The 15,056-nt window shown below is 39.9% G+C and overlaps 1 protein-coding gene across 1 annotated transcript; it reads right to left on the bottom strand.

Annotated features, from left to right (window-relative positions):
• Positions 1–1,196: 1,196 nt before the first annotated feature.
• On the bottom strand, positions 1,197–14,193 carry LOC147528541 (endogenous retrovirus group PABLB member 1 Env polyprotein-like). The gene is made up of 2 exons (XM_086612898.1): positions 13,481–14,193; positions 1,197–1,353 (listed from the first exon to the last, which is right to left on the bottom strand). Exons 1-2 carry the CDS (start codon positions 14,191–14,193, stop codon positions 1,197–1,199), a joined length of 870 nt encoding a protein of 289 aa, XP_086469024.1.
• Between the last annotated feature and the right edge of the window lie 863 nt (positions 14,194–15,056).

Consider the following 15,056-nt stretch of genomic DNA (forward strand, 5'->3'; position numbering starts at 1 on the left):
AGCGAGGTTCAGATGGTCTGCAGGAGTTCACCAAAGCTCTAGCAGAGCAGCTGGGCTGGGGTATGCTGTCCTAAGAGCTGCAGCATGGTGTATGTTATGATTTAACTTTCTGCTTTGTAATAAAAGCATTATTTAATTTTTTTTTGTATTATTTGTAAAGTACCAAGATGCTGTTGGTTTATGGTTATGTGGATTAAGTGATTAGTGTTTGTCAAGCTTCGGGTTAGAACTGAGGGCTTCTTGCAGTCCTGCGGTTGATCCCTCAGATGAGAATCCCTGAGGGCACTTTGCTGCATCTGAATGGCTTAGAGGAATACTGAAGTACACTTCGACAGAACTCTGCATAGACAAAGAAAGCTCTGCACAGCTTTCTGGTAGTATAAGCAGATAAGACACATAACTGAAAAGGTGAGTGGTTCAAACAAAACTTCGGTTCTTTAGAAGTCAGAAAGTTGTTTATTGAGAAGTAGCAGGAAATATGGTAACAACTTTTTGTTCTACAACAAAGGGCTTATAGGTTATCACTGAGGGTTTTCAAGGCTGAGGTTTTTACTGTGGAAGTTTCAGGGATAAGCTTTTGGTAAAGTCACTTAGATTGAGGTCTTTTAAGAACTGTTTTTTCCTGAGACTTTCCAGAATAAGCTTAAAGAAATTCTGAGTACGCGTCGTTTGAAATGAAATCAACAGGATCTTTGTGTGTTGAAGATACACTGATAACCAGTGACAGCTTGAGAATTAGATAAAAATTCACACTTTTAGGATAATTTGGGCTCTATATGAGGAAATGTGCTATATTCCAAGAGCCAGGTGAGGATCGATGGAGGTAACTCTGGCCTGCAGCACTGGGGAAGCTGATTCTCCAGGGTGGTTGTGTGATAGCACTAGTAAAACACAGACCTGTCCTGTGGTTTTTGGCTGAATTTATCTGCATTGCCTCAGGAAGCATATCTGAAAACACGCGGTGGCAGTCTCTCCCCTCCCTCTTAATCCTTAGTGCTCGATTTCTGCTTTTCTTTCTCCTGGAAACTTACTCCCTGTGTTAGGTGTGAACAGTGCAGATGATCTAAGGTCTTTTCCAACCTAGAAATCTATGAAATCTATGAAATCCTTCTGGCCTTTGCCTGCAAAAAGGGTGAAGCTCACCTTCCATGAACACAGCAGCAGGCGCTTGACAGAGGGAAGTGTGCTCTTCTCCGTTAAGGATTGCAATGCTCTTTGATTAATTGCATGCTGAGTATTTCTTGATCCTGCGAGACCAGAAATCTTAACGCCTGGTAGCTCAATAGTAACACATTATAGGGATCTTTTATGGTTTTTAGTGCTTTGGGGGCGTTTTTGGCCACATCCCCTACCCTGCCAAATAATACAGTAGTGGAACAACAATTTAGTTATGTACTCAACTTTAAAAACCCCCATACTTAACACTGACATTAATTGTAGTAGCACATGATTTTTAAATGGAGTTGCTAGGCTGACTAGTTTGAATTTTTTTAATTCGTGTGATGAATTGTGTTTAGTGAGTTTTGAATATCTAATTTAACCAGAACTACATATTAAAAATGCCAGTGACCTTTCCGCAGGTTTTTGGCAGCTCATTAGAAGATCTGGCAATTTGTCATTGGTTCATTTGTCATGGTTTAGTTAATGGTGGCATTTGTGCAAGAATGGTTTTGAATTGCATCTTAATCTGACTTTTGTCAATGCTGATTAGTCTCTAACTCTCTTATCTTCTCGAAATCCAGCAGATGGTACTATTGACACAAAAATTTCCTGTATTTCCCAAATCTATAACCACACCTTGGATTTATTGTTTTGTTTTGATATTATAGGCAGTGTGGCTTTGAATAGGAATGAAAATGCTACTATCTGCTATGTTTCTGGAACTGTCAGGAGGCTTTTCACAATAACTGACAGGGACTGCAGGGGTGGGGGGACCAACAGTTTTTACCCTGCACTACTGTGTGTGCAGGGTAATGCAGGTACAAGGGAAATTGCTTCCAGAACCCTGGCCAAGTGACTCACAGGCTGACGATTTTCACTTCCAGGGTCAAAGTTAGTCTTTACATGGTACTCGGTCTGCCCCATAAATGTCTTTTTCAATGCCTCCGTCTTCTGAAACGCTTCGTGTCGTTACACCACTGCAAAAGAGGATCTATCGAGTAGGAGGTCTAAAAGGGCACAGCAATTGTAGTGTTGACCTTTGAACGTGGGAACTTACTGGTAACGAATTATTCATATTATTGCAATTGCATGTAAACCTAGAGAGAGAATCCACTTCTGACTGATCGCTTAGAAAGTTATCACGCTCATTTAATTATTTAAAAAGAAAAACAAATCTCATTAGCGATTAAATGATAGTTGGGATTTAACTTGGGAACATTTGGTTACTTATCATACATCTCTTCCAGCTAATAAAAATACGCATCAGAATTTTGAACTTTAGGAATCTTTCTTCAAGAAAAGACAAGTGTCTGTGAGAGTGGCTGTGACTGGATCCTAACTGTCATTTGAGAATCAGCAGTACTTGCTTTCGCCATAGGCAGCTTTTAAAGCGACAAAGTCATGGAGCCCTTTCCAGGAAAGGCATGGAACAGCTTAGTGCCAGGCTGCCTACTGAAAAAGTAACTGCAGCATCTCTGGACGTTTATATACATCTTTGTGGCCCTGATATGTTACTCTATAGTCATTAGTCATCAGTTTAAATATCAATAGGAAAGGACTGAAGCTGATCAATACAGAGGCTGTCATTGATTTCCGTGAGAGCCGGCGCAGCCCTGACGGGCGGCGATGTGCCACGGGTGTCCGTCAGGTTTGGTTAGCAAGCCTCCAGGGCTGACGCTCTCCACAGCAGTTCTACTAAGTTATTCTCTGGCTGTATTGTTGCATGCTGCCATCCTCTCTGAGTAGTAAATTAAAGAGGAAAAATCAATTTCTGGTTGTAGAAGAGTACTTGTCTCTGTGTAAATGCCACCTGCAATACAGGGGAATGTGCTTATGGAGTCCTGTCGGTTACAGACCAGCAGGTCGAGCTGTCCTGTCCTCTTCGGGGCCATTCAAGTGCTTTATAAAATATGTATAATCCAGCTGATAAGTGGTTAGCTGCAATAAACAGGTGGACTTTGCTATGCCTTAGGCACGCTGAGTATATTGAAGTTGGCAACAGTGCTGGTTTTAGATCCTCAGCTGATTTGTTTTGGCTCCTTCGTTCTTGGGGGGTTCAAGAACAGCCGTGTGTGTAAAGCCTTCCACCCAAAGCACATTTACTGGAGATGCAGACGCTGAGTACTGGTGTAAGGAATTAACAAACAATGCAACTCTGATGGGTTTTATTCATAACATTTTATTTATATTTAGGGAGGTTGATTCCCACCACAGAAATCATGAGCTCTTAAGACATAAATTCATTCTCACCTTAGTACCCTCTTAGTAGTTCCATCAGAGTCCATGGTGAATAAAGGTAAGGATCTTTTCTTAACGTTGTCAAATCAGGATCTTAATAATTATAATTGATTGTGGGCCAAGAGAAGAGAGACAGCTGCATAGGATGAGTACAATTTAGTGACTAAGTGTTTTGTGTCTTTTTATAGGACTGTATCTCAAGAGTTACATCTGATAAGAACCTTAGATTTGTACCTGTCTGGAAACATGCGACAAGAAAATTTCCAGAGAGTGTCTAGTTTTGGAAGATTTAGAAAACTGCCTCTTAAATTCCTAACTTTAGACAAAAGATATTTTGTGTATGTGCATGGTAGAATATTAGCAGTGAAAATACTAAGGAACTTTCATTTTTCCCTCTACTTAGATGTATATAATTCTGCACAACATGTAGGGAAGGACATGGGATCTTTATGGAGCAGTTAGATGAAAAGAGACAATTAATACTTTCATGACAGATTAAATGTTCCAGTTCTCAACATCATTGAAAGTTTGAGAATTTTTTTAAAGAATGTAGCAAGGCTGGTTTTAAAAATTTATTATTCCAACCAGACATAAGTGAATATGGTGTAGTGCTTAATTATAGATTAAGGATGCAGATATTCAGTCCTTACTTCGTGAGTTTCCTCAAATTTCTTTTTATGTTTTAGCATAGGGATTACCGTGAATGTCAGACTGCAATCCAAGCTCTGCGTGATCTCAGAGTACAGCTTTTGTTGAGGTCCGTGAAAGCTGAGCATTTTTAAGCTATGGCTTAACTTACTTCATAAGCTTTCAGCTAATCTTGCTGGTTTTCCTTCATTAGCAATGAATCCCTTTCCATTAGTTTCATGTCTCCTTGTGGATTGTCACAATCTGCTCCGCAGAAGCAAGACAGCTTTTCCGGTTAAAGGATGTTGCTAGTGGGTGACTAAAAACTTGCATACTGCATACAAGCTTTCTGCCTAGACATTTCCTTCTGTGCAAAAAAACTGTACATATGAAGCACTGAAATTTCTGGAAAAATTCAGTGTACAATTCAGTAGGATCATATCCTTGAATAAAATCTGTAAAAGCACGTGGAAATCCCGCTTGACTGACTGTCCACCATATAATCATAAACTCTGAATCCTGATGTAGCTCCTTCCCATTTTTTTTCTAGCTGAAACAAAGAGTGCTTTTAGGTACTGTGCTGAGCATGTTCATATGATGCATTTATCAGTCCAGAGAACCTCAGTTAGACAGTAATTAGGGACTGCCAAAAGAACATCTGTTAACAGTCACCACTTCTAAGGATAAATTTGCATCACGAAATAGCTTGGGCTTGAGTACAAGGGCAATTAAAACCGAGAAGGAAGACTTCACTGCTTTTTAAGGTCATTTTGCACTCTGCTTGCCTTTGTGCCACTACACAGTTTGAAAAATCCCTGTGCAACAGGCTCCGTTACAAGACATACAGCAATGCGTATGCTTTCTCCCTCTAGTGTGTTAGCAGAGATAGGCTTTGAGTTGTTTGGCCTAAAATAACTCCTAAAGCAAGTAAAACATACACCGTTTTCCCACAATTGGATAAGGATGGGAGCAGATGATTCTTGGCCTTTGTACGTTCAGCTCGGTTTCTGTAGGCACCTGATACTCTCTAGCCCTGCCTGGGGCACCAGTTTTAGATCTTGGATACAGAATGGATTTAAGCTCTTGCTTGTCTGGCTTCTGCGTGTCTAATAACACTCACCAGTTTGAGGAGGGGTTCACAGTCTGTTCCCTGCATGGTGTCTGTATTTCTGGAGACTGGTACAGCTTTAACGTACCCTGTTAAAACATGATGTTCTTGTTGGAATTTTGTCCTGCTCAAAATTGGCTTGATAGAGCTATGCTAACCCTTTCCTGGTTGGGTCTTTTGCTCGTTGACCACTCATCAACGGGGATCATGTTGTAGAGTTGCCTCTTCAGACTTGAGAAATGCTTAGGCCCTTGCAAAGAGTGTGGCGTATAGAGAGTGGGGCTTTGAGAGCAGGGACCTCCTACAGAGCCTTCTGCAAGGCTGTGGCAGTTTCATACATAAGTGCGCTTGTACTATTTGCATGTGTGGTTTGGTTTGGTTTTTTAAAACCTCTTGTATCTGCTCAGTGGGGAACACTTGGATTCACTTATGCGTTTTATATCAGTATGGTGGGGGGAGAGCGGAACCAAAAAGGTGAAGGACACTGACATACTTCTCATCCGGGAAATGTGACTTAAAAATTTAGCCTTTACCTTAAGAAAAAAGTAATACAGACTTCCTATACCAAAACAAAGCATCAAAAATTGATGTTTGCAGTCAGCAGATGCTGGAGTGTCTGACAGCATACTTGGCTGAAATATTTATTTTTTTGTCCCTTTGTGTGCCAAATATCAGACTAGATCTTAACGATAAAACTTTTAGTGATACGTACGTTATTCTGTCACCAAAACCCACGGGTGCGTGTTCTGGCATATATTTTCAATGTTGATGTTTCACGGTCTCTTCCGTCATTCAGCAACCTGTCTGTGATTCCATGAATGTAGCAATATTTCTTTCCCTTAATTTTCTCTTTGAAACAAGAGAAGAACACACTCGAGCTTTACCTAAACATATGGACTACATCTAGTGATAAATAAGTAATGATTTTTGGACTTCATTTACATTGTAATGCCACCATCATAGTCCAATAAATAGGATTCAGAAAGCTAAAGGTAAAAATCAAGCATACAACATTATAATGGAGTTCTAAGAACCTTTAATGATTAAACTTGTCAAAGCTGTGTGGAAAAACAAGAACATTTGCCAAACCCTTAGAATAAATGCATATAATTCTAGTACGTCACTTAACAATACATGAACTGTGGCATTTCTTTATTATTCCATTTGAAAGAGAGTGTTTTGTAGGACATAATATGTGCAAACCTCGTAAAATTATATAAACTTCTGCTGTCTGGTGTGACTGACTATACATAATGGAGGCTCTAGGGATAGTTGAACAGAAGTCATCATGCAGGCCATATAGATTGCATCCTGACAACCGTAGTGAAATTCAGGAGCTAGTGAAGATGCGGTAAAATCTCAGAATTTTGCCTGTTCATCACATTACCAACAAATCTTGTTGCAGTAAGTTGTCTTTATTCCCTGGTGTTTCCAGAAGTGATTGCCATTGTTTTCAGGACACATCAGTCTCTGTTACTGTGAATGTTTTAATCCCAGACTAAAAGAGAATGGAAATGGGAAGATAACTTCATATTCCCAGCCCTATACTGTTCTCTGATATACATTCATGGTAAATCAAGCATATTCTTATTAATTAAGAGCTAAAAAAGCAAACAAGCGGGCCATGAGCCTTTCCAGGGAAACGCTTTTTCAACTATAACAGAAATTTATAAACACCCACAAATGCTTAACGGGCACAAAGGTGGAAAGTTTGCTTGGAGGGTGACGAAGGGATTTTTTATTGCTATAGAAATGATCAGAGAGTTTGCTTTGTTTTCTGGGTAGAAAGTTTGGTGGTTCAAACCAGGCTGGTAGGAGCACTGTTAATTTGCTTGGGAGAGGTCACCTTGTAGCTGTGGACGGAACGAGCAGTTCGCTGCTTTAAAACGCTGACCACAGAAGAGGTGAGGACATGCCTGGTCAGAAGCAGCTAACACAATGTGTTGAATAACCTCATTCCTCCATCCTGTGACATTTTGGCATTTATCCTCCCACGTTTCGTGTCTTGCCAGCGTTTCAACTTGCACATTCTTTTCTCTCAGCTGCCTCTTAGGATTTTCCAACTACTTTTGTCGAGGCTGATCTTGCAAAACTGTCTGTCCAGATGCTGACCCTGCAGAACAATAGTGTCTCAATTCTGCATTTCTACACGCTCTTATTATGGACAGAAGTGTTTGTGTTGCGCTGTGAAAGTTTCCTGACACTTAGCATGGCAAGATTTGGGTTTCAGCTTTTTCTAAGGCTGCCAAACTTGAGCTGCTTGGACTGAAATTCTTCACGTGGGTGTTTGCCTCGGGCTGCCTTTCTTTGAGGAGCTTCAGCAAAAAGTTTATCTACTACAGGTAGTATTTGGGAAGCACCAAGGCAGATGCTTAATGCAAAGGACTGCCCTGAGAAACTCTTGCATTCCAAAGATCTTAGCAAAAGTCTTGCCCCGGTGCCAAGGGTGTGACTTGTGCTGCGGTGGGGATAAGATGCCAGCCCTTGGCAGCTCTAGGTCTTGGTCAGCCTTGGGAACACGAGGCAGTTTTGATGACTGGTTGTGGAGAAAAAGCTGTGCAGGTGGAAGAGTAAGGGGAAAACGTAACTGCTTCATGCTGATTCTCACTAAAATGTTCTTGGCTGTATCTTCAGAAGCAGCACTCGCTATTTTTAACTGGCTGCAGCAATTAAAAAGAAACACTGTCTTTTCTGTGAACTGTAGAGCAAGTCTGAATCTCGTTAGTATTGTGTTTCCATGGCAACATTTTGCATGTTTATTCTATATAGTTGAATGCAGAATTTGGGTTCGGACAAACTTTGCGTTCCACGCAAGTAACAAGTTATCGTTTTAAAAACTAAATTAAAACAATTATGTGCAGCTACTGCAGACCAATACGTACGTTTTGGTGGCATATCGGTACTAACACTGAGGGTGAGTCACTTCCAGTTGATAAGTGACTATTAAATAAATGGGAATTACAATTTTCTCTTTAAGCATGCCCAGTTATTGATCAGACTTTCTTTATGAGCATCTCATCAGAGGAGCAGAGTTTCTCCAAGCGCTACAGATTATACGTACTCTGCTACAAGTCATGGTAATAGCATCTGTAGAAAAACATGCTTTGTAGAACTAGTAGGCTTCTCCTTATCCTTAAGGATTCAAGGAATCTCAGTGAAATCCAGGCTGCAAATTAATCATGAAGATATATTTTGCAGGATTGCAAGTTTGCAGTTTATCTCAATATATTTTCAAACCATGTATGAAATGAAGTTGCATGAAGCGTGAATCTGAGGTGCAACTGAAATATTTGGCTGCGTTATCAAAATCTCATCTCGTATTACAGGAGCCATTGAACTGCAGCAGTGTTGGATACAAATGGGCATTACCAGAACAATCCAGCACTAAAATGGCAGTGTGGAAATTGTTAACGCTACAGATCTTTCTGTTACTGCAGTCATTTGCTGAAAACAAGCAAAATAAAAAAGAAAGGACAGTAATAAGCACATCATTGTGGATGAATTCTATACACCTTTTTAACTGACTGTTGCAAAACTTTTGTACCTCTGGCTTACTGAGATACCTTTGCAATACTGTTATGCTTCCTATTTATCTCAGTCTTCAGTAATAAACTTGTCGATGACTAATTTCAGCTGGTATTTTATATATATACATATATATATTAGCAGAAAAAATGCAACTGGTCTGTCAGGGTGAGAGATGTGACTTACAGCTGTATTTAAGGAATTTGTGAAACCAGAGATTGGTCTCTCAGGTATGATCTGATGGGTTCATACCATACAAGATGGTAGTTGTGTATCAGATTAGTGAGAAGTACGCCCCAGTGTCTTCCAAGACAGTGTTTTTGATATTTTGTATAAATTGAAAATGATCTTCCACAACATTTTCAACCTGGTGCCTTTGTAAAATAGTCTTCTAAATTAGGTTTGGAGTATTTTTATGTTTGGTACTTGAAATGGAAATGCACAAATCTTGTAAGGGAATCTATGCATCCTACCATCTCTCTCTCTTTCTCTCTCTCTATATATACATGCCCACACGCACATGATTGTCAAGTGTGATGTTATGACAAGTGCTGTCATAGCAGCACATCTTCTCTATTGGGTGCTGGTAAGAGCACAAATTAAAGCAAACCAAGAGGGATGCTGGTGAGCACACTCCAGAAAGCCAAGACATGACTTGGAAAAACACCACTGAAAATTGCGTTTCAACCATGAAAATACAAACTGGTATGTAAGAAAGAGAAGAGGAATAATATAGTACCATTACATATCTGATTATCTGTGACAGAATTTAATGGCAAGCAAATAATCAGTGTATCATTTGAGCACAGATGTTTCTGAGTGTCTCAGGAATTATGTCTAGATATTTGAAGAATGGCTTGTGTCTTTATTCTTAACATGTAATTCCAAAAGCCAGCAGCTGCCCGTTTGGGCAAAAGAAGAGTTTGTAATCATCAAGATCCCACAACTCTACTTAATTGTTCTACAGAACAAGCCGTCCTGGGGACTTTGTGATGTAAAACCTACTATTAGGTATGAACAGTAGCACAGACCACATACTCATATAATTAAAGCAGCCAGAAAGGTAAATTTATGTAGTTTCCTGTTTGTTAGTAATAGCTACCTGTTGGCTTTTTTTCCCCCTCCTCAAGCTTCCTGTGGTCTATTTATGCACTACAGTTGCCAGAAATATGTTTAGAACCTGAAAAATGTGCTTTTCTGGCTTAAAATTGAGCAGGTTGAAAAGCCTGATGCCTTTTAATGGGAAAGATCTTGTCATGTGGTCCGAATGATTTGACATGAAGCCCCATGAACTTTGGAGGCTGTCAAATCCGGTATTTCATGAGGGGGAAACAAAAAACCACTGCAATAGCCTCTGTGTTTATGTTGCTGTTCCCATGAGTTACAGTCCAGTCTTCCATTTAGTCATGCCGTTTGCTCTCTCTTGATGTCATTAAATTTAGTTGCTTTTGGTGAAGAAATTCTATTTAATGGAGGTTTTAGTTCCCTAAAACTCCCTAGTTTCACTAGAGTTTTCTTTTATAATGAAAGAAAAGTGGGTCACAAGTTAAAGAAACTTTCTTTGACTGCTGTTCTCCTAATGAAATACTGCAGCATATGCTCTTGAGCATGATCTTTTGTATCTTTTATCTAAAAAGTCCTGTAAGTAAAAATGTCTCTTGACTAGTTCATGTAGCAGGGTTTAAAAGCCCATACCTGCCTGATAAATTCTGTGTTTTCTTCTGTCAGCCACCTAAAATCTTGGCATATATAGATATATGCTCTTTAGAGGCATTAATTCAGTAGCATTGAAGAATAATTCTGATTGATAATAACTGATTTTTTTACAACGTTAAAGCTTTCCAAGGTCAATGCTTTGCTTTCTGCTGTTCAGAAAGTTTCACTATACCTTTATGTACATGTGTAGTCACAGGGTGGAAATGGCTGATCAATTACGCTGAAATTTAATATTTGCGGAATCTCATCTTCTTTAGTTAACTCCTGCTTAATGTAAAGTAGCTTGTGTTTATACATCTTGGAATGACGGGATATTTAACTTATGACTAAGACTCTTCATTCACTCCTGAAGTATGATGGGCAAGAAGCTATGTAAAAGTACTCCCATCTTGCACAAAATATCAGGACCATAAGAGGAGCTATTATACTAAATGAAGAAATAGAAGTGGTGAAAGGAAGAATTAACTTTCCCCATCTTTATAATTATATTCCTTATTCCTAGTATTCCTACAGGAATAACGTCTCGTATCCACTGATGTCATGGTAGCAATTATAATAAAATCCATTCCTGGTGAAACCAGTAAGACATAAACGTTCGTACTTATCCATACTCGTTGCACGGAAATTCTTAATTGTGGTAAGACCACTTCAGGTCTCCAGGTCTCCATCAGGGTAGGTGTTGCAGAAATGGTACAACATTACATCAGAGTAGAACCAAGGTCTTCTCCCAAGAACTGCGTCTGAGTGGTTGTGCTTCTGTACTGCAGAAAAGTGCATGTTTCTAGCATCTAGGGAAGTTGGTGGCTTGATGAGACTAATGTGTTCTTATTCTCCAAGCCTTTGTTTCCATGAGCTCTGGTGCTCTCCTTTTATCTCTCCATTAAGAAATATAGACATTGAAGACACAATACTGCTTCTTAGTGATCTTAAATAGAAATGAGGTTCTGTTGCGCAATGTCATTATATGTACAGTTGTTACTGAGACAATATTACACTGTCAAGGTTGAGAACAAGTCCAAGGAAGCATACGTACAACTTAATGGCTGGAGAACTCGAGGCACAAAGTGTGTCACCAGACCTAGCAGGAGGTTCCTGGCGAAGTAGAGAGAAGGATGCGGAGTTCCTGAGGACCTCCAGCCTAGCACCTACGCCTCCGACTGACTTCTTTAAACCAACTACAAATTCCTGCACAGACTAGCTGCTCCCACAGCCTTGTTCAGGTCTCAGTAGGTGTGGTGATATGTAACCCCTCTGTATGACATACATATTAATGGCTTGCAAGTGAGAGGGTGTGAAAAAGGCTCATATATGTATATAGGAATTTATAATATATATGCACATATATTTAACATAATTTTAAAAGATAACTAAGAGGTTGGAAGTTTTAACTGGAATGGAAATGGATTATATTGTTCTTCAGGAGTATTATTTATTGTCTTGAGATTTTTTCCAGAATGAAGTATAATTGCTTTATTATGGCTATACATGCTGCAGTTTTACGTGATGATCTACGTAAGATATTTGGAGCTTGGCTTTTCTTTTTAGAGCTCCTGTTAGTTTTCTTCTCGCTTAAGATGTAAATGCAAAGCGAACCTCATTTATCGAATCTGTTAATCTCTGGATTAACAGGAGTTGTTAAACTGATTTGCAGAGCTTGTTTTGGGAGCTATTAAATTTCACCTCTTTCCCCATACTTGATTGAACAGTGATTTTTAGGATTACTGCATTGTTTAAATTTCCTTCAATGTAGAAACCATAATTATGGAGACTTTCTATGAATTGTAGTAGAAGCAGTGCTGCGTTTCTACTTATTTGTAAATGTGCACAGTTTATGGAATGCTTTTATTGTATACTAACTATTTCAGAAGAAGAAATTGAACTTAAAGTAATTTCAGGATATTGGATGCTCTAGAGTTTGTGTGAATGAAAAGACATAGGTCTGAGTCGAACTTCATGTCTAATGTTGTAGGTCTAATTAAACTAGCTATATGATTTACAAATGAGTGAAAAAATCTCAGAGGAGTTGTGTTTTCATTTTAGACTAGCCCCGTCCTTGTTAATGTAGGTCAGAAAATGGTTTTATTAATTCATGGGATTAAATAAATTTAAATGGTATTTTTTCTTCTGAAATTAATTCCTTTATGGAGAGTCCTATGGCATTTAAGAGGAATGAAACCAATAAGGTTTTCTACATAAATTACATTAGAAATGTGCATATTTTAAAGGAATTATCTGGTTTTTAAAGAGAGGTTTTGAACCCTTCTCCGGAATTGTATTGCAGGGATAGAATTCTTTCCTCAATGCCAGGAGATACTTTGGGATGACTATTCCTTTTGTGATATTTTAATAAAACCTTCCGCAGGAGTTTCCATCATAATTACTATAATGCAATTTGTGACATTTTCTTTCAGGTGAGTCAGATGTTCTGTAGACTTGAATTTAAACATGAGGTAGAAAATGTTTGGTTTATTTTAGCAGAACCGGAGCAGAGCAGGGAACGGAAGGAATGACTTTTACCTTTTTGGATGTTTAAGATGTACATGAGTCATATCTTTGCTGATCATGACCTGCCTTGAACCACACTGGGCTACATGGAAAGTTGTTGCAGTGCCCTACTGTGGACGGCCCAGAGTCATGAACATACACCAATATGGTTAAAAGATCATGCTCCGTTTATTACAAACAACACACAGGTTATATAGCGGAATGTGGCGTGACACGACTACATACTACAATTGGCTTGCTTAGCATAAACACACTCTCGTGGGCTATAGTGATAGGGCAGCGCTAGCAGAACACAGGTAATAAGCTTATCCCTTCAGTCTCCTCATTGCGGTCATCGGAGAGGCATCCAGGAGGCGTGCATCTTGGCAGGCTATCAGTCTACATTTCCTTTTAAGGCCATTGAGATAACTTGAAGGACAAAAGTAATCTAGTTGGTAACCTTGTGCTCTGGGGCCCAAACAGGGATTGTCCATACCCGAGAGAATATTATGGCCAGTCTCAGAAAGGAATTCCTCCACACTTCCCCCTTTCTGTTTTTGGACAATCCATAGTCCTGGCATTGCTTTAAGGAGGACCCGAGAGGCGCACTTCAGGACACACCCTGCTAAGAGAATCATAAACAGCAATGCAACTAATATCGTTATGCCTTGTATGATTAATCCTTTTATCCAACCTGGTATGTTCCAACTACCAAACCAGTTTGAGAACCGGTCATCTCGTGTCGTGACATGATGCATGTTACTTTGAAGGTTTGCAAGTTGCTTATGAATGCTTTGAGAGTGGTCAGATAGGTCCATACAGCACATGCCTTCAAAGTCAGTACAACCATGGCCTTGAGCTAGCAGCAAAAAATCAATAGCAGCGCGATTTTGCAATACAGCATGCCGGATATCATCTACATCAAGCAATAGAGAAGCGAGAATGTTAGAGGTAAGATTAAATTGTTTCAATGCCCAACAAGCAAGCTTAGCTAACTGATTATTAGCAATGCCGTCAGAGGCTCCTAGAAGGAAGACAGATAGTGCTGCTATTTCAGCTGGATTCAGCAGCTGCACGTTGTCATTACAAGTGCCGTCAAATTCTTTTAGGCTCCTCTTACCCCGACTTGTTCGGGTTGTTCGTTCAGCTTGAAAATCATGAATGCTAGGGGCAAAGAGAGTTAGGCAACCCAAATAGCCAGGACCACCGATAGGTCCTTGTGGAATTCCGGGCCAGGCACGATCTTCACAGATCAGAAAAATTCCGGGGGGCAGGAGCGTATCGTGTGTAAATACTTTCCCAATGAGCGCTCCAGTTTTTACATTTCCCCACATCGATGTGCCGGACACATTGAAACGCGGTTTACCTTGAAAGAAAAAACTGCGTCCTAATTTTGCCTGATAGGCTTGCTTCAGCGTTTGGAACCAAACCACTCCAGAGCCAGTTACAAGTTGCATGGGAGGGCGAATGATTTTACATATCGCGCTGTGACTCATAGACTGGTTCCATAAACCAGAAACATTTTTCCATGTCCCTGGTAACAAGCTACCTAAAAGATCAAGTTCTTGCAGTCCTGCGGGGATGGTCACATTGAGTGATCTAATCAAGGCGGCTTGGACTTCCGATCCCACATCGAAAGGCCAATCCCATCCACTACAGGCTCGTCTTACGCCACTGGGTTGCTGGTACGAAAGAGCAGTGGCATTGACGAATCCCTTGAATTCTGATATGTTTGTGCTATTATTTGGCCAAAGTATTGGCACACCAATAAGGCACGTGCGAAATGGGTCAGAGGCACTTTGCATAGATAAACAGAATTGCGAGACGTTGGTTTTGTTAGCCCAAGTGACCCAACTTATTCAGTGTAGTTAACGTCTGTGCCACTTCAACTCCTGGTGCAAATATTGAAGCTGCAATGATTTTAGCTGGTTTCCCAAATTCTGCTCTGGAATTGCACTAGCTATCATAAGCGTGCGTGCTTTGCCTATTCCAGGTGTGTCTATGACTTAGGATCATGGTGGTATGAGGTAAATACATTCCTAAAGTTCCTATAGTGCATAGATCTCCCCTTATATGTGAAGGAATACCCTAAGCTCTACTATAGCCCTACAGAAGCAGTTACTAGCGTTTTGTTTTGGTACAGCCTTGCAGAAGCAGTTTCTAGCATACTACTTCCCTTTCTGAGGGCTTTACTATT

The sequence above is a fragment of the Tauraco erythrolophus genome, chromosome 6 (genome assembly GCF_009769465.1).
Source record: "Tauraco erythrolophus isolate bTauEry1 chromosome 6, bTauEry1.pri, whole genome shotgun sequence".
NCBI lineage: Eukaryota > Metazoa > Chordata > Aves > Musophagiformes > Musophagidae > Tauraco > Tauraco erythrolophus.

Bases quoted from the DNA above. Each gene is read 5' to 3' on its own strand.
- LOC147528541 (XM_086612898.1), bottom strand. From the start codon at position 14,193: ATGTGGGGAAATGTAAAAACTGGAGCGCTCATTGGGAAAGTATTTACA. The intron at 1,354-13,480 runs GTGTGTCCTGAA...ATTATTTGGCAG, and splicing joins TTTATGATTCTCTTAGCAGG to GGTAGGGGATGTGGCCAAAA.